This window comes from Martes martes, assembly GCF_963455335.1.
Source record: "Martes martes genome assembly, chromosome: 16".
NCBI classification, from domain to species: Eukaryota; Metazoa; Chordata; class Mammalia; order Carnivora; family Mustelidae; genus Martes; species Martes martes.
The window spans coordinates 57,820,131-57,847,889 of NC_137904.1; the positions used below are offsets into that span (position 1 = coordinate 57,820,131).

Sequence of the window (27,759 nt, forward strand, 5' to 3'; positions counted from 1 at the left end):
CTGTAGGCTTTGGATGAGAAGGTGTCCTTTTTTTTTTTTTTTTTTTTTTTTTAAATTTCAAGGCTCACTAAGGCTTTCCACGGTCTCATGTCCCACTGTGCCACCTTGGACCTCTGCCCCTGAAAGAGCCCAGAATGAGGCTGATTTCTAGCACACAGCAGCTATTTCAGGAAGGGGAGCAGGACGGGGACGGGGAGGCTGAGTCTCAGGAGGAGGGTGTTGGTTGGTGCTCTGGATCCCTAAGAGGCACTTGGGATCTTCTGAAGCTGCCTTCCCTTCTTCCATTTGAGAACGTCTTTCCGAGGACCGCTGCAGGGACTACAGGTGTCCCTTTACTTTACTACCTGCTCACCTGGCTCCTCCAGGCACCTGGACTCGTCCTCCCTGCCTCTCCTCTTAGGGTCATGGTGCCACCATAAGGCATCTCCCAACGACCCCGCGGACCATGGGACCCGCTTGCCATTACAGCTCCTGGGCTGAGCAAGTCGGAGGAGGGAAAGGTTAGGGTCCGGGGGTGGGCACCAGGAAGTCTGCAGAGGGGAGCGTCAGAGCTGGAGAGGTTCAGACAGGCCATCGTTAAACCCCCAACTGTGAGGCACTTTGAAAGAAGCAGCAGCTGGTCCCATGCACAGAGTGCTAAACCCTGAGCTGGCAGATGCGTGTATCACTTATCAGCAGGGCAGCCTTGAGAGCACCCGGCAAAACGAGGGCACTCCCGTGATAGGCGGGAAGGGCCACCATCAGGGCCCAACGAGCATGGAAAGCTACGGCCGGGATTTGGCTCTGCCCCGAGCCTGGGGGTGGGCAGGGACCCTGCAGACCGCCTCTTGCTTCACACCCCTCCCTGCCCCCAAGTCGCCCATCGTGCTACTCACAGGCCACCTGGACCTCAGTTTGCCGCTGCAGCAGGGCGCCCATCCGGTTCCGTACGATGCATCGGTAGGAGCCCGCGTGGGTGCGGTCCAGGCTGGTGATCATGTACCTGGGGGCAGATGAGACAGCCAGTGAGCAAGGCCGGCAGGTGCACGGATACACGTGTCACACTGGGATCAGATGGCAGAGGTCACCCTCTTCTCCACTGGAGAGCACCAGGGAGTTCTGGATTTTCTGGCCACGTCTTGGAGTCACAGAAAGGTCCCTATCCATAGAAACGTCCTTCCCAAGGGCAACCAGGCTTTTGCTCCAGTGCCTAGGGAGCAGCCTGCATTTTTTTCCCATGGACGGGAGGTGCTGTGCCTGAGCCCTTGACCCTGGCTGTGACCTGGCCTCCAGGACTGGAGGTCCTCTACGGGTCCTCTGCTGGAGGCTGCTGTCCTTTATTGCCTGTGACTCACAGGACTGGGAAAGGGGGAGGGCATTCTATTTAACCAGGCTTAGGACCGTACTGTAAATATTAATTGAAATGGATGGGGTCGGCAGAGGCAGGAATGTTCACATGTTTCCCCAAATGCTTTGCATCATCTCACCCTTAACGTTCCAGACAGCTCCTAGTAGCTTTGTGGAGGGAAGAGGCAGAGCCTTCCGAGCAGGACAGGATGGCTTTCTGTACATGTGGGCCCTGAGGCCAGGATGGTCCCTTGGGAGGGGAGGGGTCCAAGGAGAACCCTCGGGAGCCTGCTCGGGGAGTACATGACTGGCCCAAAGGGCAGCAGAGTCTGCTACTGGGGGAAAGGCAGCCACAGAGCAGGTGTGCGGTGCACTGACCTGGCTGAGGGGCAGGGAGGAGGCCAGGCCAAGTCAGTGAGAGGGGCTTCTGGCAGGTAAGACATGGGCACGTGGTGCTCTCTGGTGTGGAGGGGCTAGTTCCCCTGGTATCCCCTCTGGGATCACCTTTCCTGTCTCTGGCCAGTGGATGGCCCAGGAGGGACCTCAGAGGATTAAGGGGCTTGTGCCTAGGCATCTCCCCCATCCTTGGATGTCCTAGGGTTTGTCCAGGTGACTTGGTGGACAAGCTCACTGCCGCCTGCCCCTAGGCTATGGCAACCCCGGGACAGAGCAACCTTATTCTCAAGAGATGCTAAGTTTTCTTTTACACAAGTTTCAGCAGGGACTCACCACCACCACCAGCATCACCATCTCCACTACTACCATCAGCACCACCATCACCAATACCACCACCATCAGCACCACCATTACCACCACCACCACCACCACCACCACCATCACCACCATCATCACCAACACCACTACCATCAACACCATCACCACCATCACCACCAACACCACTATCATCACCAACACCTCCACTGCCACCATCATCACCAACACCATTACCATCACCAACACTACCAACACCATCACCAACACTACCAACACCAACAGCACCATCACCAACACCATCATCACCAACACCACCACTGCCACCATCACCACCACCATTACCATCACCAATACCACCAATACCATCACCACCACCACCATCACCACAATCACTATCACCACCACCAACACCACCACCATCACCACGACCACCATCACCTTCAACATCACCACCACCACCATCATCATCATCTCACAACTGTGAAACAACAACGGTCACTTTCTGAGTGCCAGCTATGCCTCTGGCCTGGTCTTAAGTACTTTTCCTACATTTTTTCATTTCACACAGCAGTTCCCAGACTATTGGATATCATGGACCAGTAACACTTAAAAAAATGGGGCTTGACATAAGACTGTCAACTTTTTACTTTGCCAAGTAAGATCATTAAAACCAACCAACCAAAAAGCAAACAAACAGTCTAGCAACCAAAAACTTAAAAAAAAAAAAAAAAAGAAGATAATATTAAAAAGTGCCAGGCAGGGAGAGAAAAATAAACAGAAATGGTCAGCATTTTATCTAAAAAGGACATTTTGAGGTCACAGAGAAGAAATGTAATCTCAGCATAAAAGCAATTTTAACAAATTGTAAACCTAAATTTTATGCAAACCGACTAATCCTAGCTTCACTTTCCTTATTGTATGCGAACAAGGGCAAACAGCTGTGGGGCTAATATGAGAGTCCCTCACTTAATTCTTGGAGGGGTGTATTTTCCAGTGCCCCCATTTTGGGGGGGGAGATTGAGGTTCAGAGATGTTGCCTCACTACCAGTCTCATAGGTAGGTGGTAAGAGGCGGGGCCAGGGTCCCACAGAGCCCGCCTGACCCCAAGCTCAGCTGTTAACCAGTTCAATGCAGAAGTCCATTTCCAAAGGCCCCCCCTTCTGTCCTGGGACTCCCAAATGCTCTGGCTCTGGCTGTCTCTGCAGCATGATTCAGAACCTTCTGGCTGTCCAAGCCTCTTATCTCTGCCACCGGCTGCAGCTCTTATCTGTCCCTCACTAGTGCAAGGTGTGATGGAGGGGAGATAGCAGGCACCCGGGCACTGGCACGTTACCCGTTCTCTTTCTACCCCGTCCTCAAGCCCATTACCAGCCTCACTTGCCTCGGCTGAAGAGAGGGGAGAGAGCTTTGGGGAAACGGTCTGGGTCTTGAAAACGATGGGGTGACCTGAGAGGAGAGATGGAAGGTGAAATTGGCTAGAACGGCTCTCTATCTTTGAAAACAGAGTCAGAAAATTATTAAAAAGCTGCAGGGAGCGGAACAAGAACAGAAATGGCCCCCGAAACTAACAAAAAGATGTTCAACCTCCATCACAATGAAAGGCCAATCACAACAAGACAATGTTTACACATCAGACTGCCAAAGACTTTCATGTCTGATCAGGCACAGCGCTGGCCAGAGTGAGGGGGAGGGGAGGTGTGCCCCCAGATCTGCAGGCAGAAGTGCAGAGTGGTCTGGTCTTTGGGGCAAAATCTATCAAAACGAGAACAGGCAAGCCTTTTGACCCAGAGGCTGCACTCCTGCGAGCTGGCCTCTTAGATATGCACCAAGAATGTGGCAAACCAAACCAAGCCAAACAAACAGGTGTGAGGATGCTCAAGGTGGCCTTGCTTCCCGTGGCGGAGAGAAACACACAACCGGAAACAACCCAGACGTCCGCCGAGAACGCAACCGGATCCGTTCAGCGATGCCGCAGCCGCAGGACGAACGAGCAGCCCCTGTCTGTCCGAGACAGAACGGTCTCTGAGACGCACGAAGCACGAAAAGAAGTGGAAGGTGGAGAGGGCGAGATGCTCGTGGAAACAGCAATGCACGGAAGGAGGAAGCCCAGCAGTGCCCCGGCTGAGCGTCAGGGACCGGAGTGATACTGGACGGCTATGGCTCTCCATAAGCTGCCCTGCAGGGACGCGGGCTACCACACCCTTCGTTTGATGTTTACGATCATGCAAATCGACCCAGTAAAAATAATTTCAGTTTGTGGACCAGGAAAAAAAAAAAAAAGAAGAGCGTAAACGGTATGATACCATGTGGGTAAATGAAACAGTATACACATTTGTACATATTTGCATACGCACGATCACACTTACGGAAAATGTATATATTTGCATACGATACAAGTACCTAAAATGTATATATTTGCATATATATCATATAGGCACATAAAACGTTTTCCAGACGGGGCTACTCGATGGCTACCTGTTACCTCCCTTTTGGGAGAAGTGCTGGGTGGGGAGGGAGGGAAACTTCTATTTTTATGTCTTTCTGTGCCATCAGAATTTTTTTTATTGTATGCATATATTGCCTTTATTTTAAAAATAAAATGTAAAAATGCACTTTGAGCATATAATTTAAGTATACATTATAAAACAGACACCAGGGACTCATTGGATGCGGGTCTGTTTGCTGATGTCAGTGATGCGTGGTGAAATTTAAACTTTAATAAAAGTAGATTTCTGCAGAAGGCTCTATTTCTATTTGTTTCAGCCAGGAACCCCTGGGGTTCCCCGGGGAAGTTCAACTGGCTGCAGGCCGGCCCCTCCCCCAAGGCCAGAAGAGGGGCACTGGTCCTGGGCCTCCCTTCGGTCCCCCTGTAATTGAGGCCAGACGCTCCCTGGCCTGGCAGAGCCGGGTGCAGCCTCCTCTCCATCCTCCAGCCTCCCTCTCCTCCCCGCCTGGGAGACCTATTTCTGGGTGGATGGCAACATTATTTAAAGTAACAGTTCCGCCCACTGCCTTTCCTACCAGGGAAGCCCGCTTCACTCCACCCCAATTGTGGCTTCGGTCTCCCTGCCTCCCAGCCGGGTGGACGGGGCAGCTGGCCAGCATCTGAGCTTGCAAATCTAGCGTGTTGTACGCAGCCTTGGTAATGACAGCAGCCACGCTCGTTATCCCTGAAGTGCTCCCTTCTGGCCCCTCTGGACACACTCCACCGGCAGAGCCGTCTGCCCCACCCACCTGCAGCCGCTGACCTGGCAGGGAAGTGGAGGAGCCTGGCCCTGGCCGGGTCCCCTCCAGGGGCATGGGGATGGATGGACTGCCCTACACCTGATCTACCCAAGGGGGAGCATGGTACTGGAGACAGCACTGGAGCCTCTGACTCAGAAAAATTTAGGCTTGACTTTCCCCTCTACTCTTTCTTTTTCTCTCTCTTTTTAAAAAGATTTTACTTATTTATTTCAGAGGTCGAGAGAAAGAGAGAGAGAGAGAGAACGCGCATGAGCAGTGGGGGAGGGACAGAGGAAGAAACAGATTCCCCACCGAGCAGGGAGCCTGGACCCTGGGATCATGACCTGAGCAGAAGGCAGAGGCTTGACTGACTAAGACAGGTGCTCCTCCCTTTTACTCTTTCTTAGGAATGTGGGCTGAGCCCATTATAGAACCTCACAAGCCTCAGTTTTGCCGTCTGTAAAATGGGGACAATGATGCCGTCTTTGATGGGCTCGCCATAAGAGGCCCCAGACATAATCGCCAGGCATACGGCAGGTGCGGCACAAATGCTTGACAGATGAGGGAGCAGGTGTATGAGTCACTGGTGGGGAGTGGGAGGTATGGGGTGAGATGGGCAGGTTCAGAGAGGAGGACGAGGGGGTGTGGCAGAAACCTTCCACCGGAGTGGGGATCCAGGAGGGGCTCACACCAAGCATCAGATTCCCTTGCCTGGCAAATTCTCTGGCTTCCCCATGGGTGTGTGAACCCCAACTGTCCCCAGCCACCAGTGCAGGACCTGCCATGCCTCCTTTACGGGTAGAGGAGCCTGACCTCAGTCCCTCAGCGGCCAGCAGAGGAGGTGCCCTGCTCTTCTGCCTCCTCAGGGACACTGATGACCGTGAAAATGACAGATCTGCTTCCAAACGCTGCTCCTCTCAGCTTCCTGACCCCAGTGGACTTGCTGCCACCAGCCTGACCTCCCAACCTCCCGGTCACCTTGGTGTGTGTCCTCTGCATGCAGACCCTGAGCTCTGGGGACGCAGGGGACAGCGGGGAAGGGGCGCCTCTTCCTGTCTGACCTGAAACTTTATTCTGCCTCCGATGACAAAGAGTCACAGGTCACAGCTCGAGGGACTGAGGAACACCTGGAATCACCCACCTCGAGACTCCCTCAAAGGACCACTTATTGATTTCTTCTAGGAAACATATTCACAGGATGCAAAGACTCAGAGAAAAGGCACACAGGAAACCTCTCTCCCATTCCCGTGCCCCAGCTGCCCGGTCACTCCCGGGTCCACGTGCGCGCGCACACACACAGCCCCAGCGACTAGCTTCCTGAGTAGCTTTTCAGAACTTCTCTATGGAAACACAAGCGAATGCAAGTGTCCGATCCCTCCCCTTTACAGCAGGAGACTCGGGGCCTCCCGTCGGCTGTTCTGCTCCTCGCTTTGCACACGTGACAAGGAGATCTTTCCATAACCGCACGTGTGTGCACGTAACTGGGCTTCCTCAGGCTTCCTGACAGTGGCGGAGTGGCCAGCGCTGAGCAAGCCTTGCTTTGTCCCGTTAGTGGGGCACATGGAGTGGGGGAGAGTGGGGCTGGGGGGAGAGCCTTGGGGCAGGGCTTTGGCCAGGGTGGGAAGAAAGGATCCGCACGGTTCTCCTGCCCCCTCACAGTGTCCTGACTTGGCCCGCAGGACCCTGCGGCTCAGTCCCCTCCTCCGAGATGGAGAGATGAGCTTCGGGTGCGGGGCTCACGGTGAGGCGGAGAGGAGTCAGGACAGATGACGGACTCTCAGCGACACGAGCTGGGCAGGGAGAAAATGAGGACCTAACAAATGTGGCGTCTTCTCTGGCACCGGAGGAAACACACAGTGCCCTTTTCGGTTCGAGTCCTTGAGTGTCACAGTTGATATTTAAAATGATTCTTACTCGCATTAAATAAGATATTTCAATTCCACGAAGCTGTCAGGAGCTGATGCGGACACCGCAAGTAATAGGCACACTCTCCTTGTATTGTCCTCGTTAATAAATCAGACGCCTGGAGATGCACGTGTGGATGCTCACACAGAGGAAGGGGGTGTGTGTGCGCATGCACACATGTGTACACACACACGCACCACTGCACACCCACCCAGGCACATTCGTGTGCTGCACCATGTGCACCCATGTGCACATGCTTACACCCACATGCGTGCACATTCATGCACACATGTACAAAGTTGTGCACACACAAGTATATTCATGCAACACATACACATGTGCACACACACCCAGCACATGAGTGCTTGTGCACACACCCACGTTGGCACACATGCATACCTGCACACACTGTGCATATGGTCATGCATACCTGTGCACACTCACGCAAGGTGCTCAGTATACATACATAAGTACAGTGCACACTCACAGCCCAGACACACACTCATGTGTACACACTCATGCATACAGGTAACAGTCCTGGGTGACCCCATGTCCAGCCACTCCTATCTGAGGTCACCCCAGGCACCCCGATCCACCCTGTTTGGGTCCAGGCACTCTTCCTCTCATGCTGAGGCCCCAGCACGCCGGGCTGCCGCACTCAGATGCGCTCAGGACACCCGGATGTCCGGTCACGCACACACACATTCTCTCCCACCAAACCACATCATCTAGGGGCAACGGAGCCTCTGGGGACTGACCCCTTGATGCTAGGGCTTTTCTCTCCAGAGGGATCGTGTGTGGGGAGGAGGGAAGCTGGACAGGGAGGGAACTGAGGTTTGGGGCAAAGAGATTCCCACCTCCCCACCCCGTGCCCCTTCCCTGGGCTCCCTCACTAAGGTGTGGGCTCTCCGTGACTCAGCCACAAGGCCTCTTTGCCTCAAGTGAGCTGTGCTCAGAGGGAGTGGGGGGTGGGTGTTGGTGGGGGAAGCAGCTGAGTCTCTCCATCCACTAGGGGGTCAGTGGGGGCTCGGCCTACAGGTGTCACCACAGACGGCCAAGACTGACACAGGCTGTGGGGACGGTGGCGGGTGGCTGAGCTCTGGGGACCCAGGCTTCCTTCCCTCTTTCCACGGGCTTTTGGGTGACAGGAGACACAGCAAGTCCCAGTGTGCACAGGTGTCCTCCCAGACCTGGGGACACACGTCCCGTACCCCTTCTTCCTGCAGCAGGCAGACAGCACGTGCTCTAAGCACTAACCACGGGGCGGCATCAGGCTGGAAACGGGCCCCATCTCATGGGTTTGCTTTTGCAAAGATTCCTCAGGAAAGAAAGCAAAACTCTGTCCACAGTGATTTAAAGGGGAAAGTACATGTACCAGAAAATAGATAATAGTAATGTACCATTATATCATTAACGTAATTAGCACTAGGATAAAAAGTGTCATGTATCTAACATATATCAGCTCAGCTAAAGCTCACAGTCCCGGAGGGGGCTTATCCTAACAGGAAGCTCAGTTCGTAGATGAGAAAACGGCCCAGAGGAATTAAGTAACCTGTCCCAGGTCACACAGCAAAGGAGGACCTCGCATACGGAGGCAGTCTAGTCCACAGACGGGATGTACCTCAGGGGACGTGAACCCAATAGTTTGGGGTCTCTCCTTTCTGGGGTTTGCCTGGAAGAAGGAAGTGCTGACTATCGACAGTCTTTCCCCTCACACACAGAGAGACTGCTGATGGAGGGACGAGAGGGGAAGGAGAGAGAGACAGAGAGATGGTGGGGAGGGGAGAGACACAGAGAGACACATGTGCAGGGACAGAGACAGAGAGAACCAGAGAACCAGAGAGAGACACAGACACAAGGAGAGGCAGTGAGTGAGGGACAGGGAGAGACAGACAGACAGACACACAGAGGCATAAGCGGCCCCCGCATAGGAAGTAGACGGATCTTGGGGGCGGCTGGTCCTGGAGGATGATGTCAGGAAGATCCCCGCCGTGGTGAGGGCTGGCGGGGCAACTCAGGCACCGTGATTTCTGTTCTTCTATTTTCAGCAGTTTCTAGCCTGTGCTGCAATTCCCCTCCCACACCTTCGGTAAGAGTGACACGCACCCAAGTGGCTTGTGCTAATGGCGTTTCGGGGAAGGAAGGGAGCCGCTCTGCTCTGACCGGGGGAGGGGACACCTTTGGAAGGGAGATGGCAGCCTCGTGGGGGGGGGGGCGCAATGCTGAGTGACGCCTGAGGGTCCTCTGGAGCAGGAGCAGGCATACGACAGGTGGCACCGAGGCCCAGGCCAGGTGAGCATCACTGTCCCCAGGGTCCTCGGAAGGTGTGAGACGGTCATTGGCTCACCCCTGACAGACCGAGGACATTCAGAGAGTGGAGGACTTGGGGACAGTGGGTGCCCCCACCACCTGGAGGACTGCAGGGTGGAGGGTGTCACAACAGACAGAAGGGGAGGACCCCGGCTCCGACTGTAGAATATGGGGAGAGGGATGCCGGGTCACAGGTGTCAGATCTACGCACTCACCTCCCTTCTGCCTCAGCGTCACCCCTGTGGCCACAGGGGGGTGGCTGGAACCTCGGGAGCGCTGGGGTGCCCCCAGGTGCAGGTGAGGGACAGAGATGCGGGAGCAGCTGGGACTTGCTAACACCGCAGGCGTCTGTGGCACCTGTAGCCTGCAGGGACCGGGCTCGGCACAGGTGCCTGGGAAGACACCTGCCTCCAGGAAGTGGAAAGCTCACCGCTGGCCCCACTCTCCAGCTCTACCAGGCTTCTGCACTTCTGCCCCTCACCTCTCCACCTGTGGCCCCTCAGCCCACAGGGTCCCTTTCTTCTTTCTGCCAGGACTGTAAGCGCCCTTGGGCCCATGAACACATTCTTTGCCTACAGACCTAAAGCCCTTGATCTGTCACAGAGCTCATCTGCTTTCTTTTGAGATCTGCAGACCACTGGCCTTGGAGACTGAAGGACCGGAACGTTCCTAGGCCACAGAGGCCAACAAGTCTGTTGAAGCCGCCCGGGCTCTCTGATTAGCCTAGTGATCTTTTAGCAAAATGTTTTTCTTTTTTAAAGTCACACCATGACCTCACTGACTTCCCTTGGCGCATTTGGAGACCTTGCCCTCCTTTGCAGAAAGACAAGAGCACTTGTGCACAACACCAGGCTCTCTTACACACACACTCTTACACACACACTCCCCCTCCCGCACCCCCCACCCCGGTAAGGAACTAGAACTTCTTGCACAACCCCCAAGCACCGAGACAACTCTGTACGTGGCATCATCAAGTCTGTATGTCATCAAGAAATGTCAGAGAATGCTCTACTCCCTTAACTGATCAAACCCCGTTAAACATCTCTGGGCCAGGCAGAAACCTCGGAGCCAGCTTTGGACAAGAGTCCGCCTTCTCCCCAGGTGGCCGGCCTCCTGAATAAAGCTGATATTCCTTTCCAATCAAAACTCATCTCTCAAGTAGTGGCTTTTTGAGCGATGGGCAGCCAAACTGGGGTTTCAGTAACAGGATGTCTCCTCCAGGAAGCCTTCCTGAATGCCCCCTGGGTTGTCCCAGAATTCTCTCCTGCCAGAGCTGGCACGCTTGTCACAGGTGAATATAATGTCCTATGTGCCTGTATGTGTCCCCCTGAGGTCATGCCTTGTACATGGTCCCGTGTCCCCTGTGCACCGCGCCTGAAAAAATGCTCAACGAAAATTCTCTGGATGAGTGGAGGAGAGGGCCATGTAGACAGTCACACACTGCAGCCCAGAGGCGTCCACACCCGAATTCCCAAATCCTGTGAGTGTGTCACCTTATAGGAGGTGATGGTGGAATGCGGTTCCCTAAAGAAATATGTTGACATCCTAACCCCAATACGTGTAACTGTGCCCTTATTTGGAAACAGGGTCTTAGCAGAGGCCGTGAGTTCAGATGAGGACACGAGGATAGGCCCTAATCCAAGATGACTGGTGACCTTGTAAGAGACACAGACAGACACACACAGGGAGAAGGCCACGGGCCACTGGAGGCAGAGACTGGAGCGACGGGGCCACGGCCCAGGAGCGCCGACCACACCAGAAGCTAGAGGAGGGCCACACGATGGGGACTGGGCACAGGGGCTTGGAAGCCACAGACAGAGGGGCCCTGTGGACACCTTGATTTCAGACCTCTGGCCTCCAGAACAAGACAGAATCCAGGCCTATTGCTTTAAGCCACCCCTGCCCCCCACCCCCAGTTTCTGGCACTTTCTGATGGCAGCTCTAGTGACTCACAGACGGCAACAGGGACTCCTCCGCTGTGAATTAGCTACGAACTCGAGATGGGGGCATGATCCTGGATGACTCGAGGGGTCCAATGTGGTCCCAAGTGTCCTGCTGCAAGCATGATGTGAGGAGGACAGCAGAGGCTGGAGGGATGCGGAGCCAGAGCCGAGGGATACAGTCGCCTCTAGAAGCTGGGAAAGGGGAGGACGGGAGGGTTTTTCTCCCCTCTTGCCTCGGGCAGGAAGGCTGCCGTGTTGTCGCCTGGATTTTAGGACTTCTGACCCCTGGAACTGTAGGAGAATGCGTGTGCTTTGTTCTAAGTTACTAAGTGTGTTTATTTGTTATAAATACAAACTTATTTGTATTAATAATACAAATAATATAAATTTATTTGTATTAATGCCAGCGGCGGTGAGAAGCTCATGCAGCCGGATCCCCTCCAGGCTAGGGATGGAGCCGGGGCTGGGAACGTTTCTGGGACAATGCGGGAGGGGGGGCGGGGGGTAGGGGGGGATGCCAGACGCTGCCCATTCTCTGCAGACCCCTATGAAGCAGGCAGCCGGAGGGCTGAGCTGGGCTGGTTGTCGCAGGATGGCCCGAGGCAGCTGCTCGGACAAGACACAACCTGTGGGCCTGGATCACCAGTTCCTGATGGATGGTTCATTTGGGCAGCACAGGACCCTCTGCCGGGCGTCCCCTCCCTGTCCCGGCCTCCCTGCTTCCCCGGGAGCCCTGTGCCTGGCCCTGAGCCTCCCGGCTCCCACCGGGTGACTCCGCGACGCTCGGATTGATCCTGGGGCCTGTGGTCAATGAGAGGGCTGGTGGCATTATCGAGCCAGAGGCTGCTGACACCATGACAGCCCAGGCTAGAGTTGGCCGGGGAGGGTGTCTGTCCGCCCCGCGACCTTCCGGGCCAGTTAACTGCCCTTAATGAACACGGCGGAGAACTTCATTGAGGGCTGCTATGAGCGTGGTGGTCCCCACAGACTTGGAGCAAGAAGACAGGCAGGGGCGGAGGGAGGGCCAAGGTGGCCCCTCCGCAGGCACAGGTGGGACTGTCACTGTGGGCAGAGTCAGCGGGGACGGCCCCCACTCTCTCGAATAGCGATAGGAGGATCCGGTTCCGAGCGAACACCGAGAGTGCATCATCTTTTCACCTCCGCACTCACTGCAGGGGGAAGGGACCCCCACCTCATTTCATAGCCAGGGCCCTGGGCTCCCAGCGGCTGAGCAAGTCACCTCAGGTCACCCAGAGGGTGCGCAGCAAAAGCGACTTTCAACGTCAGGCCCATCTGAACCCAAACCTGTCCCGCCCCAAACCTGCCCTTGACGTGGTGCCCCTGCCGGTCAGCGGGCACAGCCCAGAGGGAAATGCCTCCCGGGAGCTGCCCGGCCCAGTCCTGACCCAGGAGCCCCGCAGAGAGAATCACCGACGAGCCGAGAGTCACAGGATCTGGGATCATTTTGCAAAGCGCACAGTGGGACAGGACACTGGGTTTTATCGCCGGCAGCAGAGAGACGCCAAGACCTGTCTGGGGTCAAGGAGTTCAAGCCCGAAGATGGATTTTCAAAACACGACGGGGATGGAAGGAATCCTGAGGTCGGAGGGGGCCCTGGGGGCCACTGTGGTTATTTATTTATTTATTTATTAGAAAGGAAAGAAAAGAGAAAGGGAGAACAGAGAGGCAACAAGCGGGGGCCCGTCTTCTGTTTGCAGGGATGCTCGGGAATTTCTCCCAGGATTCTCTGCTGCCTCTGCCTCTGGGGCAGAAAAGGAGGCTCCTTTGTCCTGGGCTGCTGGCACCTGGCTGAAATTCCTCAGGGGCCTTTTTTTTCCCTTTTTTTCTTTTTACACATAGTAAGAGGCTGCTCGGAAATCCGGCCTCCAGGATTGCTTGTGCTTTGTGACCAAATCGGGGAGGGCCTGGTGGAGCTACCCAACCGGCCTGCTTTGCTCTCTCTCAGCCTCCCCAGCCTCCCACGTGCAGGGGGAGACGCTGCCTTTATGGCCTCTCTGCGCCCCTGGCGGAGATGCGGCCTCCTAATTAGACCTGCCGGCTGAAGGGAGGGCTGGAAAGGGGCCACCGGGAGCCTTCTCCCTCCTCTCTGCAGGGACACGTGGAGGGTGGGGAACAGTGTGAGCACAGCCCGAGTTCTGCATTTGCCTGCGTGTGATTCGTCCCCTGAGAAACCCCAGGTAAACGCACGCAGCTGACTCCGGGCGCAGACCCAGGCTCCCCATGCGCCCCCCAAGCATCCTCAGCCCTCCCGCCCGGGTCTGCTCCTACAACTTTCCTTTCCATCCCAGACACCGCGTCCTCCCCCAGCTCACAGAAACTGGGGGAGCTGCAGCCTTCAGCCCCCTACTTCCCCAAGCTGACCAACCCAACGGCGGGCCCCTTTCCGAGGCGGAGGGCCAGAGTGACTGTAGGATTTCTGCACTTCTCACCCACCAAACACGTGGGAGCCTGCATGATTGGCTTTAGCAGGCTGCTCTCTTTTTTTTTTAAACGGGTCCCTAATGAAGGCTTTGAGTGGTGGTCCCTCACCCCATCTCCCCCATTAGCCCTATGGTTTTTATTGCATGGTTTTGCATAGCATCATGGTTTTTACCTTCCAGCAGAACTGACTACAAAGCGCTTAGGACGGAGTCCGACGCTCGGGAAGCACTCAAGACATGTGTCCTCATGTGTGCTGTTATTATTGATCATTCGGCCAGGACCGGGGGTGGGGGTGGGCACACGACAGGCCAGGCACGGGGTTGGGCTCTGAGATCGGCAGCAACACGGCAGAACAGTGAGACCGTGCGTCCAGGGTGCCGTGCCGCCTTGTGTTGAGACGGCGATGTTACTGCCACCGCTGTCCCCTGCTTAACTCCACTTCCGGGCCATTCCGCTCCTATCGGTTCCTATCACTATCCGCAAGACACCGTGCTGCCCCGGGAACCGAACCTAGGCCCCTCGGCCATCTCCGAGTCCCAGAGAACAGGAGGGAGCCGGGATTCGCTCAGCTCTGAGCGGGAAGGACTTTCTTACGGCCCTTTTCATCACCACACCACACAGGATAATGGCTAATTCACACCAAGGGGGTGGGGTGCGTGGGCGTGGGTAGCACTCACTCGGAGGGGGAGCCCTGGGTGGGCTCGGGAGGTGGGTGATTGAATGAACTCTGCCAGGCTCTGCCCAGCCGCGTCCTGCTCCCTGGCCTTCAACAGGCCAGATGTTTGTGGCATTAATGAATGTTGATGAGGCTGGAGGATACACCCCAGTCACCCTGGGGGGGGTCCCCAGCTGGCCCGGGCAGGTCAGGTGGAGGCACGCTGGGAAGAGACGTCCCCGGCCACCTTGAGTGCCTGCTGTTGGCAGCTCCGGCAGGGCGGGGGATGAGATGCCCATTCCATTCCTCGGTCCTCCAGGAGACCTGGTTCAAGGTCAGGGCTGATGATTTCCCTCTCTACTACCTGGAACCAGGCTTCAGATGTCAGTGCATTTCTCCTCCCTAAGTCCCAAGGCTCAGGCACCCAGGCAGGACGCTCCTGGCTCTCCCCTCGTGAGAGTCCTGGTTGCCCTTCTGACGAGGTCAGAAACATGCCCCAACGACCAGCAGCACCGGGGGCCGTGCAGGGGGTTGTGGGGGCAAATGCTCGAGGGGCGGTGGGCAGTGGTGGAGAAGGAGGGTTTCTGCCCGTCAAGTGTGTTTTACTTGTTGTGTGACCTTGGGCAAGTTGCCTGATCTCTCTCTGCCTCCATGTCCTCATCTATAAGATAGAGGTAATAGTAACAATTAATAATAACCTAAACCAGGTATCATCTTAAGTCCCTTGTATTACGCAAATGCATTCATTCCTCACTGGCTACTCTGTGAGGTCAGAATTAATTTTATCCGAATTTGGCAGATAAAAAAGCTGAGGAAATCAAGGCACAGAGAGGTTAAGTAACTTGCCGGAGATCACACAGCCAGTAGGTGGCAGAGCCCCAGGGGGCTGCCTCTAGATTTTGGGCTCTTAACCACCAGGCTCTAGTCCCTCCCTGAAGGCCGGTCGTGAGGGTGTCATGACAGGGCACCTATGATGGGCTTAAGACAGGGCCAGTGTGAGGAGTGTTGTAAGCACCTGCTAAGAGTGAGCTGCCACTGGGTTATTAAAGTTATTATTTTTCACTTAGTCATCCATCCTGCGAGGAGGGAGCACTGCCCTCAGCCCGAGAGCCCCTGTAACCAAGGGCCCAAAGCCCACGCACCCAGGACAAGTCCTTCCCCGGAGAGCAGAGCCAAGGCTGGGGCAACCAGAGCAGCCTCCCCTCCCCACCCTTCTCTGAACACCTGCTCAGACCCCAGGCAGCGGGCTCTGAACACAATCCCACCGGCCCTGACTTTTCTGGCCTCTGTCCAGCGTGCCTCACTGCCACCTCTGCCCATTCTCTTTGGGTTTTCTAAAGTCACCCTCAAAAGTGACTTCAGGGGAGCGTACTGGGGGGAGCTGGGCCAGAACGGCGTTAATGAGGCCCCGAGGACCCGCCTGTGAGCTACCACCTGGAAAAGGTAATCCGTGGGCACGGCTGGGCATCGGCCAGATCTGACGCTGGGAGCCTGAAGAGCATGGCTCTAATATTTGGCAACAGTTCAATCAAATGTGGGGTCTATTCCTCCTGCTAAATCTGGACTGACCCTGTGACTTGCTTTCACCAATAGAATCTGGTGGAACTTTCTGAAGCCCAGGCCTAAAGGGCCTTGCAGCTTCTGCATTCACCTCTCAGAGTGCCAGGCCCCGAAACCACTAGGCCATGAAGGAGGGTACGCCATAGGAAGAAAGACCAGCACCACAGCTGTCCGGTCCGGCCCAGCCCAGCCCAGCCCAGCCCAGCAGATGGCCAGCAGAATGTACCTTCATGTGTGCCCAGCACAGACCAGCAGAGAAATGAGAAATCACGGTTGTTCAGTCATGAAGTTCTGGAATGTTCTCCTGGACAGCAATAAGTATCTGACCAGAGGCTGTGGCCAAGATCAGGCCGAGCACACTCCTGTGGGCGGGGTCCCCCATCTCCGTATATTCCCAAGGGGTCAAAGGTAAAGGAGAAGGTATAATGGTTGGAGTTTCTGGATATGCTGTGGGTTGACCCCTAGAGTCTGTGCCCGTGGGATTGTCTTACTTGTTTACTATTCCCCATTCTGCAGGAAGAATGGCTTTTCCCCTCCCTAAGTCCTCTGTGAGCCCCACCTGCTCCCTGCTGACACTGAGCCCCCAGAGGTTGCCAGATGGAGCTGAGACCCCTGCTCCCAACCCCCACCCCTCCTCCCACTCCCAGGAGGCTCTGCATACGCAGACTAGGGCAGCCGGCTGGGAGCAGGTCTCTTCCTTGGCCAGGGTGGGAAATTCAAAGTCACAAATACCTCAGCACCCCACTGGTCAGAGAGCAGGAAAGTGGGTCACCTCAGAGACTCCTCTTGGGAGGACAAAGACACGGGGCAGAGACCACTTGAACCCTCCCATGCAGCGACACCCCAGGCAAGGGCCAGAAAGTGGCTCTGAGGGGTATGGGTAGGGAGAGAGGAGTCAGGCAGCGGTAGCCCCCCGGAAGAAGGGGTCATTACCAACTCCCCAGGCATCTGTCTAGACCACTTGCCTGCCTGAGCACATAACTGAGTCAAGAGCTAATTAGTCTCTGTGTCGTGGCTGAAAGCCAGAGTGGGGGAGGCCCACGGGAAGATCTGGGGAGGGGGAGTTCTCAGGGCACGCTGGGGTCTCCAGTCCAGCTGTGTGGGGAGAAAGAATGAACATCTCATTTCCATATATTGGACTATCCCAGATAAAAACCATATGTGCCTCTGACGGAGACCACCTCTCCCTGCCTCCCCAAGGACCTCGGGCCACGCCTGCCCGCCCCGTGCCCCTCTCTGTGCACTGGTTCCCAGGGATGAGGGCCAGATTTAAATCTGTCAATTTCAGGTGATGAATGATCAAGCCCTTCCTCATTTGCATGTTAAGTTTCCTTGCGGTAGAAATAAATAGCCTCTGTTCATCAGAGCTTTCTTTGGGAGCCTTTCATTAAAGTGGCGGCAAGCGCTTCGCCCGCACGTTCTATTCTGCACTCTGGGGGGATCCGGGGACCTCCGCTCCCCATCCCAGGGCTGCCGGGATTGGCTCCGGAGAGTCTGCCGGTCACTGCAAAACGGGAGGAGGGGAATGGGCAGAAGAGAGAGCGAGGCTTGTGTGTGCCCACCTGTGTGTTCTAGAATGTTCCAGCAGTGAAGTTGGCAGCTAGCTAGTGCACATCCCTTGCCCCATCCCTAATTTGCTGGGTAACCCAGGGCGTGTCACTTTATCCCTTGGGTGTTAGTTTCTGCATCTGTGAAACAGGAACCTAGTAAGTGCTTCGTGGATTCCTGGGACTGCCTGTGGGCATGAGCCCTGTGAGTTCACAGCGTGCGCGCCCGTGTGATGGGTCCTGCAGGGAGCCCCCACATGGGCCCTGGATAGACACCCGGAGCTGTGTCTACTGCAGATGTCAACAGAGGAAACAGAGCATACTCCCTGCCTGCTCAGGCTTCAGGGGGCCCACGGGGCACGGGGAGGTCCTCCCTGCCCCACCTGCGAGGGCTCTCAGGCCACGGCACCTTGGAGTGATGCTCGTAACCCACGTGAACCCACAGGGACACTAGGAGAACTCAGCAGACATCCAAGGGGACAGAGAGGCGAGGCCAGCACCTCCTGAGGGGTTCAGCCTGCTGGCAGAGGAACGTGTCACTGAATCACTGAATCAGCCTGGACCGTGGAGTCTCTGTCTTCGATCAGCCCAGAGCACCGAACGACCCGGGCACCGGGTCAGTCCCGAGCAGCACTGCATGGGGGCGCAGGGGGTCTGGGTTGGAGTGGCCATTCTCACCCTCACACCCAGTCTCTGGTCTTGGAGGAAAGCCACTGTCCTCTCTGGGCTACAGGGTGTCCCGGCTGTAGGACCGAGGGCTCAGCCCAGATGCAGGCCGGGACCGTGGGAGTCTGTCCAGGCCCCGAGCATGTGCCCCCAGGCCCCGCACCCTCAGCTCGGGGTCCAGCGAGGTGACACCCACCATTCATCTCCCGCCTCCGCGGGAGTGGGGGGGCCCCACTTCCTCCCCAGTCAGGACCCAGTAATGAGAATGTGAGAGCCAGGTTGCTATGGAAACCGAGACAGCCAATGCTTCAGAGACTTTTGCTTCTTGTTTCCCTTTTTCCCCTTACATTTTGAACTTATTCATCTTAATTGACATAATTATTGCAACGTCAGCCGGAGGCACAGGGAGCCAGCTGTGCCCCTTGCCGCCCACCACCTGCCCTGACTCTTCGGGGCTCTCCCTGTCGCCTTTCTCCTGGCTTCTGTCATTCACCAGCAAACCCCGAGGACACAGCTGGCCCCCTGAGGTCCAGGAAGAACCTGTCCTAAAGCAGGGGGAGGCCTGCGCCCCTGTGCTTCTGGGCACCTGTGGGAATGGGGTCGGGGATGCTCTCCGGAACTGAGAGGCCATGTCCTCTCCCAGCAGGACTGCCGGAGCCGAGGACCCAGACCCTTCTGCCCTTCTGCCTGTTGGGTGAATGGACTTGGGCCAGGCCCTGGGTCTCTCCCAGCCTCTGTATTCTCAGCTGTCCCCTGGATTTGTCCTACCCGCTCATTCATCCCATGCCCGGGAACACATAAAGCTTCCAAGATACGCAGCTCGTTGCTACTTGGATTGTCAGGAAAAGACAAAGAAGTGGGGCAGGAGAGTCCCCCATGAGCATGGCCAGCCAGTCCTGCCCTCGGGTCCTCCGATGCCTGGCCAGCTGTGCTCACACCAAGCCAGCCACTGACTCGTGCGTGGCAGGACACCTGCATGCACGGGGGCAGCCCGGGCTCCAGCTGGGAGGGTCTTGTGGGCACGGGCACGGGGGGCCTCGCTCTCAACCACTGGTTTTCAGGGCACACTGGGCAGTTCTGCAGACATTTTGGGTTGTCCCATTTGAAGGGGGAGGGGGTTGCTGGCACGTGGCGGGTAGAGGCTGGGGATGCTGGGAAACACGGTGTAGGGTACGGGGCAGCCCCCCCAACAAGAAATGTTCCAACCCCAAATGCTAACAGTGCCCAGGTTGAGAAACCCTGCTCCCGTGGTCCTCCTTGTGGGCAGCACGAGTGTTGTCTGGGGGAGGGGGGTCCCTTTAACTCTGCTACCACCTCCCCCCACCCCACCGTTGTTGGAAGCCTGCCCTGTGTGTGCACATGCGGGTTCTGCCGGGCTCCCTGCAGCCCTCCTTCCCTCCCAGGCTGCTCAGGAGCGGGAGGAGGGCCTCTGGGTCAGGGGAAGGACAGCACGCTTGGCTGGGGGCCTCTCCCTCCTCCCAGCCCACCTCCCCCATCCCTCCCCAAGGATTACGACATCTCTAAACTCGTTAACTTTTAATTACTACCTTCCCTCTGCCTGAGTACACTGGCTCTGTGCCACGTACATCTCTATTAAAATTCGATTTATGCCCATCATAACTAATTCCTACACTCCGGCTTTCTCACCGGCAGCCTTCAATTTTCAGACAAGATGTCCAAGCTCACGGCCAAATCAGAGACCCCCTCCGAAGAGGCTGGCAAGGGGTGAGTGGGCCGGACTTTGTTGTGGAAGAGGAACCTCGACCCCCTAGGAGTGGCAGAATGAGACCCTGACCAGGCCGGAGGAGTGGGGACAGCCTGCCCCGTGGGGTGGATGTGGGTGGGTGTTTCTGGGCTGGCTTCCGGGCCACCGTTTCCCCTCACACAGCCACCAATGACCAGACACCCTTTTGTGTGCTTCACCTCACGTGACATTCACGACCCTCTGGGAGGTGGCGACTGGTGTCATTATTCCCATTTGACAGATCGGGCAACTGAGGCAGGGGTCACCTTGAGGGTCCGGACTGGGATTCATACTGGGGAGATGCCGGTGCCTTGTCTAGAGAGAGTGGGCATCAAAGGTGTGTACAGATGGGCCAGGTTGGGGACAGGTAAAAGCAAAGGGTACTGAACAGCAGAGACCCCTGGGAGAGGGCTCCTTCCGCCCTTGAGCCAAGGGTGTTGGTGAGAGAGGAGACGGAACAGAAGGACAGGACCAAGACACCGAGGGTCTTGAGGCTCCCTTGACCCAAATCCTCCAGAGACCACCACTTGCCGGACGTAGCCCAGAAGGTTCTCGGGCTCACCCCTGCCCCCACATTGTCCCTTTCACGGGCCCCTCATCCAGCCCTCTTCTCTCTCCCTGAGGTCACTTCTGTCCCTCAATCTAGCTGACAGTTGTTAGTGTCCCACAGCTGCTGACACAGCTGGCCACTTGGTCCTTCTCAACGCCCCCCTCTGTGACAACCCAATCTCCGTCGTGGCCAGGTGGCTTCGTGCTGCTGGGCAGGTTTTCACCTCTTGTTCACCTGCCTCCCGGGCTCTGAAGCCCTTTGCCCTGTGCTGTACCCACTCTCCCATCCCGCTCGTTCCTAAGGTGTCAGCCATCACGGGGACGATAGTGACGCCTAAATCGAGACCTTCAGCTTGGGCTTTTCTCCTTCATTCCTTCCTGCCTGCCGGGCCCTGCTGCCCGAAGTCTCACCGGGCACCCTAAGGAGCCTGAAGACTTCCCAGTGTCCCTTCCAGTGTCTTCTCCACCCCCGGCCTCCCTCCCTCACCTGCACATCCAGCCCATCGTCCAGTCCTATCAATTCTGCCTCCCAGACAGGTCTCCATGTCAGACCCGTCCGTCCCTCCACCCCCGCTGTCTCCAAGGGGGCCCAGCCAGCCCTCTCCCACCATGACTGCCCAGCCTGGCTCCCACCTGCTCCCCACGAGCCCACTCCCCCACCAGCTGCCTGGCTACGTGGTTTGAAAATGGACACCCGATCGTGTCCATTCCCTGTGACAAACGCATCAGGGGCCCCACATCGCTGTCGGCTTGAGATACGAGCTCCCTGAGACAGCCAGCAGGCTCCGTCCTAACCGACGCCATCTGTCCCTCCGGGGTCCTGCCCTCTGACCATGCTGGTCATCTTCCAGCTCCCTGGGCCTCAATGTCTGGGTGCTCGGCTCTGTCTACTAGCCCCCTTCTGCCCCTTCTAACTCTCAGTGTCCTCGGTGACACATCCGACTTGTGCTTTCCCTCGATAGCATGCGTCGAAACTGGGGTCCGTGAATACGTGCAGAATGACGGCATTCTGCTTCCATTCGGACAGCGTGCTCCACGGGGGTGAGGGTTCTCCTGGCTTACTCAGCACCCGGTGTCTGCACACAGGCCGCCCCTTCCCCCTCCCCACCCTTGAGGCCATTCACGCTGCATCCACACCAATGCCTCTTCTCCTCCCAGTTCAAGTTCAACATCTCTCATGGATGGCCCTGAACTTCTCCGGGACCCTCTCTTGGTCTCTCCACCTGCTGTCCCTCCCTAGTCCAGGCCCTTAGGGGCCACGAGGGCACTGCAGACTCCTCGGCTAGAACAAACGTTTGCACAGGGCGCAGGGAAGGGCGGGGCTGGCAGTGCCCTTCCTTATCGTCCTCCTGGCCCAGCTCCGTGCCTGGTGGGCAGAAGGTCCCAGATCTGCCCTTCATGACCCGGCAAAGGTGGGCCTCGCCTGACGTCCGTCCATCAGGCTGGGAGGGAGAAGATCTTCGACTTCAGGGAACGAAGCCACGAAGCCTCGTGTCCCTCACTACCAAGATGCCCCTCCCACAGGAGTTGCTGAAGTTTAGGGATGGAGAACGGAGCCTAAAGGAAAGGGGCCGGCAAGGGGTCCGGCACGAGGTGGATGATCATTCTGACTGTTTTCAAGAGTTAATGTACGCTAAATCCTTCAAACAGGGCTGGGCCCATTAAGTCCCCAAGACCGGTTCTCCTGTGCTGGTTTAGAAGACTGGCTGGGGTCGTCTCCAGAAAGCAGGGTCCTGCCAGTGCCGCTGCTCTGCGGGGTGGAGCGGGGGACACACACGGCCAGACAGCGCAGAGTGGGGTGGGCGGGAAGGGGGAGGAGTGCAGGCTTGGTGCCCAAAAGACCCTGGGGGAAACCTGACTCCCAGGCCCGGCGGTGCGACCCTGGGCACGTTGCTGCATTTCTCCAAGCTGTGCCTGCTAGCGATGAAGCTCCAACCTCCCAGAACCACGGTTGGTAAGAGCTTGGCTCAGACCCAGGCACCCACGTGGCAGACGCTCCAGTGGCCTCTGGGAAGCCCGCTGGCCTCTGCGTTCCCGGCCTCTGCTGCCTGCTCTCCCTTCTAAGGGCAGGCCAGAGGATAAGCTAGAGACAAAGCAGCTGGTGCGGAGAGCTCCTCTTCACCCTCTCCTCTGAAGAATTTCAAAGGCTGCAGCCTCTCCACATGTGTCCCCTGCTTTGTGCCCCTAGCAAGGGCTATGGCATGCCTGCGGCTCTGCTTCGGCCACGGCCACGGGGCTTTACTCTCTCTGGGGCTGAGCCCGCGTGCAGTGCCCCAACACCACAGCTCCCCGACTAGGCACACCAGCCCGGCAGTGGGGGTGGGGACCCAGCTTGAGGCCGGCCAGACGCCCTGCCTGGCTCATCCCAGCTTCGCCTCCGCACACCTGCTCTTCTCCATGCCCGTCAGGGGCCGGCTGGGGCCTTAGGGCCGTGACTCCGCCTCTGCTGGCCTCATGCCCTCTTGCATGCACGTCAGGGGGTCTGAGGGGGCCCCTGGCTTCCTGCCTCTCAGGGCAGAAGAATGACATACAGTGGCAGGAGCACGGCAGGAGGAGCCCGATCGGGACCCCGTGTGCATCTCTACAGGTGGGACAATAACACGTTCCGGTCAGACAGACTTCCTGGATCCGCCCCTTGCTCTCTTCATGACCACAGGCAAGTTCCAGAACCCCTCTGAGCTCCAGGCTCCAACACTCACCTAATGCTGCTGTGAGACAGTATAGGTTTCGTTAACCATGCGTGGGAATGTGTGTGTATGTGTGTGTGTGTGTGTGTGTGTGTGAGAGAGAGAGAGAGAGAGAGAGAGATCTACCCAGCTGGTTCGTTCTTCTGATCCGATTTTAAGGGTGAGGAAAATTAGGGGAGAGAGCATGAGCAGGGCAGGGCAGCAGAATCTGGTGGATGGCTTTGCCAGGATGTGGTCACAAGGACAGGTGGTTCTGGTCCGTCCCCCCTCCCACCTCCCCCATGGCTCCTGCCCGACCTGCCATTTCTTGAGCTGGTGGGTCGCCCCCGGCTGTGCAGCCCTGGCTGGTTCCGTGGAAGCAAACGGAGGCAGAATGGAAGGAGCCTGGGGAGAAGGGAGGGGAGGGGAAGGGAGGGGAGGGGAAGGGAGGGCAGAGGAGGGGGGCTGAGGGGAAGGAGTAGGGGGGGATAGGATCTGATGGAAGAAACTCCGGGCAACACAGCAGGCCCCGACCTTTCATGTGTCACCATCCCACCCGGTTAGGGAGTTAGGCCAACACGCCAACATGTTTTGCACAGACATAGACTGACAACGGTTACACATGCGTACAAGAGGATGAAGGAATCTCACCCCCCTCCTTTACCCACCCCGACGTGCACACATATGCACAGAGGCCAACAAACACATTAGACCTTATACCTCCTACTGAGGATTGTGTTACAACTTCCTCCCACCCACCCCGAAGACACACACGGAGAGTCACTGCGGAAGCCATGCACCTGTTCCACTGACAGAGGAAGGCAGCGGGGATGGCACCCAAACCTTTGGGAGGGTCTTCCCCTGAGGGTCCCACCCATATGGGAAAAGAGACGTCATTTCCTTAGAGTCTGGTACTGATGCTGCTTTGTAGACCCAAGTGGTACCGCCAATGGTTAGAGACACTTTACTTCTCAAACTGGGAGTTCAAGGCTGGTTTCAGAACAGCTCAGACAGACCACCAACAGGGGGCTCTCACCGCACTTGACCAAAAAAAAAAAAAAAAAAAAAAAAAAAAGATTTCCAAGAAGGGTCCTGGACCATGACGGTGGCCTTGGGATAGGTGTTCAGAGCCCCCAGGACCACCTCAGGGATGCATTCGCTTGCACGTGAGATCGGGTAGGTTTGCGAGCAGACCTGTCCGGTTATTCTGCCGAGAAAAACACCTCGTATCATCCTAGCAGGTGCCATCTAGTCCTTGACACCAGCAACAGGGCTTGTCCCATAGCCTCTCACCTGATTCTTACTATAACCTTCTAAAGTAGGCATGCGCCCGATTCCAAGACGAGAAAACAAGTGCACGGTGGCTAATTCTGGCCACGGTCACAGAGCTGGGTGGTGTTAGGGGTGTGACTATACTCAGGAGGCCCTAGATCCAAAGTCCATGCTCTCTGCACTCGGCCCCACAGGGATGGATGTGGCCCCACTAACTCGCCCCGGACACTTGCGCTCAGAAGGATGCCCAGGGTTCCCTTTGGGTAGCTGTCACGTGCACATGTGCGTACACACAAAACACACACGCCTGCCATGCCCCTTCGGTTCCAGATCCCACCGAAAATAAAGCCTGGTGGAGAAGACCGGGTGTGAAGGCAAACTTCTTCCTCTGGAGACGGTAGGAACCAGCGAGATTTACGGCGGCACTTGGAATCTTATTTCCTCTTGACTTGCTGAGTAAATTCAGCCATCTTTCTGCCTGCGAATGGGATATGATCACCCAACTCAAAGCCTGGGGTTTGCAAGAGACAGGAAGTAGCAAGCAGTGCCCGGAGAACCATGGGAGGAGAAGCTAGCCACCCTCCTCTGGGATGCCATTTTTGGTGTGCATGTATTTCAAAGGCGAATCTGGAACATTTTATTGAGCCAAAAGGCAAGAGAGTGCCAGAAATCCAGCGGGGACATAGCCAAAAGACCCAGGATGTAGCTTGAAGAAGCTCCACTAGCCAAGTACGAATTACTACTGCGCACCAAAATGAAGAATACCAGGGTAGATGAAGATGCACTGAACAGGAGAAATTATCCATCAGTTTGTACCGGTGCTATCTTATTTGGAAGGAGATGAGAAAGGGAAGATCTCTTTTACAAAAGGAGGACATAAAATATAAGTAAAAAAAATGATATTAGTAGAAAACCTGCTTATCACCACCACAATGTTAATGACGGATTCAGGTTAGACTCATTGATGGATGCTCAACCACAGGGTGAGGGATTCCTGGGAAGGAGAACATTCACGGTGTCCAGTCACCCCCCACCCCCAAAGTCAAGAGGATATTTCCATACCTTGACGATGGAGAAATCTGGTACACCTCACCTTGACCAACTGAGGAAACCCAACATCACCGATAATGGGGCAAGTGGATGCTAAGGGCCTTCACGTATGAAGCACGGAGACGGGCACACACCTGGGTCATATTCTTGCCCAAAAGGATCAAACATGAGTTTAATCCGGAGGCTAGAACTGGACAAGTCTATACTGGGGGACACTCTGCAAAACTGGCTAGGCTCTCAGAGATGGTAATGCCATGAAAGATGGGAGGAACAATGAGGGATGACTTTAGATTGACAGAGTCTAAGAGTCCTGACAATCAGATTTAGTGTGTGGTCCTTGATTAGATCTGGTATCAAACAATAGCAAACATGGCCACCCAGAACATCACTGGGACAGAGAAATGTGAATTTGGGCCACATGTGACATAGTGGCACCCTATCCATGTGACATTTCCCCAGTGGGAACGTTGTCTTGTGGTTCTATAGGAGAACACCTTATTCTTGGGAAATTCTCCCTAGGGGTGAAGGGACATGATGTCTCCAAATTCTTAAACAACTTTACAAAAATAAGTGGGACGACCCAAGATGGACCAAGCAGATTCCTTCCCCGGGACTCACCATGTGGAACTTCTAGGGATGCTCCTTCTGCCCTAAAATCATGGGGGTATGAGCCCATGACCATGAACTTCTCAGTGTCATGCATCACATGAGAATGAAGTCTGCACCCAGAGGTGGCGCTGCTGAGCGGCCTGGAGGAGAGAGCGCGCCTGGCAGGATCAAGTTCTCCGTTCCGAGCCCCGAGGACCCCGGAAATGCCAAGGTTCCCGAAGCCCTGACCTCAGGTCTGTGGCTAACTCTCAGCGTCGCGTATAAATGAAGAGAAGGCAGGAGGTGTAATGGGGTGTGTTGTGGATGATCACAAAGGGCAGAGAGAGGCAGACCTGAGTGTGCATGTGTTGTGAGACCGAGGCAGAGAGATACTGATTGAGAACACACTTGTGAACTATCAGGAAAGGCTTTCTGAAGGGGCCCTGCAGGAGAGAGAAAGAAGGTTCTAGAAGGTGCAATCTAGAAGGTTCTAGAAGGTTCTAGAAGGTGTCCCCTCCAAGTAGAGGGGACAGGACGGTTTGAACAGAGGCAGCACAGAGGGCACGAGCAGGAGGCTGCCACGGGTCCCGGGATGGGAAGGTCCTGTTTCGTGGGCGTGTTACGTCAGGTGGGAGTAACCGTGGGTAAGGTGCGTGCCTCCAAGAGCAACCCTAACGACCTCTGAAGGCCACTCAGGGAAAAGGGCTTCCTCAGTGGAAGCTTATTTGTGTCCCCCTGAAAATGCCACCCAACCGAGGTCGGAAACAAAGTCCAGATGACCTCTGAATTACCCTGAGAGCCAGGCGCCGACCCCCGCGCCGTCGAAAATCCATGTAGGACTTTGGACTCCCCCAACGCAACTACTAACGGCTTACTGCTGATGGGAAGCCTGACCAGGACCAGACCCAGGCAATCCTCACGGATTTCCTACGTTATATGCATTACGTACTGCATTCTTCCAGGAAAGTAGGTTAGAGTGAAGAAAATGTTATTAAGAAAACCATACGGAAGAGAAAACACATTTACCTCGCTGTGCTGTATTGAACCCAAAACATCCGCGTGTGAGCGGACCCGCGCAGCTCGACCCATGTTGTTCAAGGGTCAACGGTGCTTGCATTCCCCACCCCTGCTCTGTTTTCTAGAAACGGCGGAGCACGGTGAGCAGCGGTTGTGTGGGATGCATATTAAGGAAGCGGTCCTTCCTCCATGAGACGCTGGGACGTAAAGGACCTCCAGCCCTGGAGCCAGAAGACTTATCTTTGAACGCAGTTCTACAATCTGAACTTGGGTGAAGTGTTTCATGTCTCTGAGACCGTCTGCCCATCAGTCAAACGGGAGAACTAACTGAACTGACTCCTAGGATTGTTGGCCGGACAGAATGATGAGGAACTGAGCCTCCTCCTCTTCCTGGATCCTGGCCCAGCTCCCGGCCAGCAGAAGCCAGGGGCAGGCTCACACCTGTGGTGTGCCCTCCACATGCAAGCATGTGCCCCGCCTGAAGGAGGCAGGGGCTCTTCACAAAGACTGGCCAAACTGCCCCGGGGATGCCAGGCAGCAGCCAGGAGAGCTCTGGGCCCCCAGCTGAAAACCACCCCAG

The 27,759-nt window shown here is 56.1% G+C and overlaps 1 protein-coding gene across 1 annotated transcript in view; it reads right to left on the bottom strand.

Moving 5' to 3' along the window:
- Positions 1–27,759, bottom strand: part of SDK2 (sidekick cell adhesion molecule 2) — a gene marked incomplete at its 5' end in the record, with an annotated part of 246,394 nt that overhangs the window by 100,885 nt on the left and 117,750 nt on the right. The window contains one exon of the mRNA XM_080825738.1: positions 876–982. Coding sequence (XP_080681864.1) covers positions 876–982 — 107 coding nt within the window. The remainder of the gene's footprint in view (positions 1–875; positions 983–27,759) is intronic.